This window comes from Jaculus jaculus, chromosome X, assembly GCF_020740685.1.
Source record: "Jaculus jaculus isolate mJacJac1 chromosome X, mJacJac1.mat.Y.cur, whole genome shotgun sequence".
NCBI classification, from domain to species: Eukaryota; Metazoa; Chordata; class Mammalia; order Rodentia; family Dipodidae; genus Jaculus; species Jaculus jaculus.
The window spans coordinates 26,232,875-26,236,338 of record NC_059125.1 but is presented as its reverse complement, the minus strand read 5'-3'; the positions used below and the strand labels follow the sequence as shown (position 1 = coordinate 26,236,338).

Here is a 3,464-nt window from a genome sequence, read left to right as displayed (position 1 = left end):
GAGACAGAAGAATACTTAAAAACTAGTGATACATTATTTTCACTGCTCTTTGATATCCCCATGACATAGGTGAATTATATCTTCAGTCTAATTGATGAATGGGTAGTGCCAACCATGCACTTACCTTTCAAAAATTACACTTATTTGCTATTGTCCAGGGAGTACCAGTGGTTGCCACCATGCATGACATTTATATTATACATTTATCACAGCTTTTTAACAACCCGTCTCCAGGACAGGAAATTGTTTTCATAAGAAACACACTCATCCTCACTGCCTTTTCACTTTCCCTTAAGTTACAAAAAGACATTTAGTATCTTGCTGGTGTAACTGTTCATGGGCTCAAAACTTCAGTAAGTAGGACCAATATCTTTGTCTAGCCAGCAAGCACTATCACCTGGCCCTCCATGGAGGACATGTCCCATTCATGCTAAGTGAAAAGCACTCTAAATATACAGTGTAATTCCTAAACACTTTATTTCTGTTTTTTTTTCCCTTTACTGTAGGAAAGTTTTATTATGCTTCATATTTCCAAACCTATTACTGAAAACAATTACAGAAAACTAGACTTCATCATGTTTTGCTTCCATCCAATGTAATATCAGGTTGTGTTTCTCTATTTTCTTATGTGCATGATTCCCATGGCAGAATCCCATGTCACCTTCATTCACTTGTGCCTCACTTTAGAAGAATATGACACTGTGATCTCAAGTCCTAGGAATTTGAAACCAGGATTGAGTCCAGGCCTGTCATGTGGCAGGCTTGTGAACTGAAGCTATTTGCATGTTTTGTGCAAAGTATATCTAATAAGGTCTAGAATTTACATCTTATCCAAGCAATGTATGACCATTACATGACACAGTGATGGGTGAAGATCAGGTCTATAATGAATGGAAGTTCTTACTAGTATGACTTTGACTGAGATGGATAAAAGATCCCCTCAAATATTTTACTTCAAGCATGCATTAGAGAATAAATCAGTCCATGGGCATACATCACACAAAGTGCTGCTTAACAAGTGAAAGTAAAGAGATTTTGCCAATTAGATCATGACATTGAATTTGGCAACTATTTTTCTCCTCCACTGGTAGTCAGATAGGATGTACAAAAGGCAGATACACATATACTTTGTAAGGAAAAATAATTTGCTGTTATAAAAATTATAAGATGATGAATACATTGCACATACTTATTGTGGTGGTTTGATTCAGGTGTCCCACATAAACTTAGGTGTTCTGGATACTTAGGTGTTCTGACATTCCCAGTTGATGGAGATTTGGGAATTAACACCTCCTGGAGGGAGTGTATTGTTGGGGGAGGACTTATGGGTGTTACAGCCAGTGTCCTCATGCCAGTGTTTGGCACACTCTCCTGTTACTATGGCCCACCTTATGTTGGCCAGGGGGTGATGTCCATGTCGTTTTCCCTGCATTCGTGGAGCTTCCCTTCGAGCCTGTAAGCCAAAATAAACCTCTTTTTCTCACAAGCTGCTCTTGGTCAGGTGATTTCTACCAGCTATTCAAACCCAACTGCAACACTTATACACACTGAACAAAGGAATCAAACAGAACTTTATTTAAACTGAAATTGAAAACTTAGGCAAGAAGGATACAAGCACGCATGAATTAACCACTTTTGTTTTGATTCAACCTTGTGTCATGAAATATTTCCATGAAAACATCATTTCCAGTAGCAATTATACACTCTAGTCACAAAGTAGAGAAGGTTTTCCAGTTTGTTTTAAAATAACAAGGCACACATGCAGTAATAAAAGTCTATGGTGAAACAAAAAGATATGAATGTAAATAATTTTCAAACAGAGAAACATTAGCAAGGCAACACAGAAAACAGATACAAATAATCTGCTCCATTGTAGCCCAAAGTGCCATATGCATGTAAGGTCTATGTCAAAATAAACAACAAAAAAATCTCTCTCACTTAGAAGGCTGACTGACCATGAACTACAAAGTGTGGACTAGTCAGTCATCTTGAATCTTACATTAGCCCTGGTCTTGGGAGAACGGCCAGCTCTAGCAGCAGCTCTTTTTTCTGCTCTCTCTGCCTTTTCCCTAAGAGCCTCCTCATTGAGACTGGGGAAGGCACTAGGAGTGGTACCAGTGATCTGAGATAAAAATTCCAGAACCTTCATCTTAGTAGTTTCTGCATGGGCTCTGGGACCCCACAGGAACTCAAAACATGGGGAATCATTGCCTGGCACCTGATGGTACTCCAGGTAATTTGCCTCCACCAACTCTGTGAGGATGAGATTACGGGGCTCCACAAAGATGATGTTCTTCTTCCCAGCCTGTATCCCCAGCACATTTAAAAATTCCCAGACCTCGTCTTCAGTGGCATGGTTGCCCTTCATAAAGATAACACTCAGGAGGGTCATCAGCAGACCCTTCTTTGAGAACTCTTTGATACCACACAGATTGTTCTCAGTGGATGGGCCCACCTTGCTTTCAAGAATATAGGAGTGACACTTAGGACCCCCTTTCTTCATCTCCAGGCCATACACCAGGTTGAGCTGTGTGGAAGCTCTCTTAAGGATGTCAGGGAATTGCGCCTTGTACTTCTTACGTACCACCTTCTGCAAATCCACCCGCAAGATGGGCTCCATCTTCTCATATTTGTCCAACAAGAAGTGCAGCAGCATGCTTGTCTTCTCAGTGAGAGGATCTTTCCATGGATCCAGAGTGGAGGCTGCTCCCCAGGACGTTCTTGAACCTTCCCCAGAAGCACCTACAAAAGAAGAACCCTTATTACCCACAGCAGAGCTGTATCAGGAGGCCCAGGGGATGCAGACCACTGGGAAGGGCAGGCATAAAGGAAAGCAAGGGGATTACCCTGGGCAGCAGGAGGAGGGACTGCTGCTGGCCTCTCTGAAGAGGGCTGAGCTCTCTGGAGACTCTGGTGCTCACCACGAGCTGACTGGTGTTTGCCACCACGGGAGTGGCCCTTACTCTTTAGACCCTTAGGCATGATGACTGTGAAGGGGCAGTGGACAGGACAGCTTGCAAGACAGGAATCTGGAAGGGAGAGAATGACAACTTGTGAGCAGAATACCAAAACCAAGTAGAGAGCACGTTCCAATTGTATAGAGATACCTTCATCTGCTTTCCTGGAGAGCAACTTTATGGGACTATACTGTGTGTACCATAGACAGGTTTTCCCAGTTGGAAATCCCTGCTTCCCTCTGCTTATCTGAAGTCAACAGTGTGTTCTACCCTCCCACCACACAGGGGGAGGGAATGAAGGAGAACTTCACCCACAGGACCGCACTCAGGGACACACAGGGTTATTAGGCTTAATGACCAGGCCCTTTATGGTCCCTCCCAATATGTACTCCCCTCTAAGAATGCTGTTGGGCACCTTTATAAATTTCCCACTTTCCCCAGGACCTCAGTGAAATAACACCTCACTATTTAGTTCTGCCTTGACCTAGCTAGGCCACCATACTGGGG

The 3,464-nt window shown here is 42.9% G+C and overlaps 1 protein-coding gene across 1 annotated transcript; it reads right to left on the bottom strand.

Moving 5' to 3' along the window:
• Positions 1-1,975: 1,975 nt before the first annotated feature.
• On the bottom strand, positions 1,976-2,656 carry LOC123456660 (melanoma-associated antigen B1-like). Its single transcript, XM_045140528.1, has one exon. It carries the CDS (start codon positions 2,654-2,656, stop codon positions 1,976-1,978), a length of 681 nt encoding a protein of 226 aa, XP_044996463.1.
• Positions 2,657-3,464: the final 808 nt, after the last annotated feature.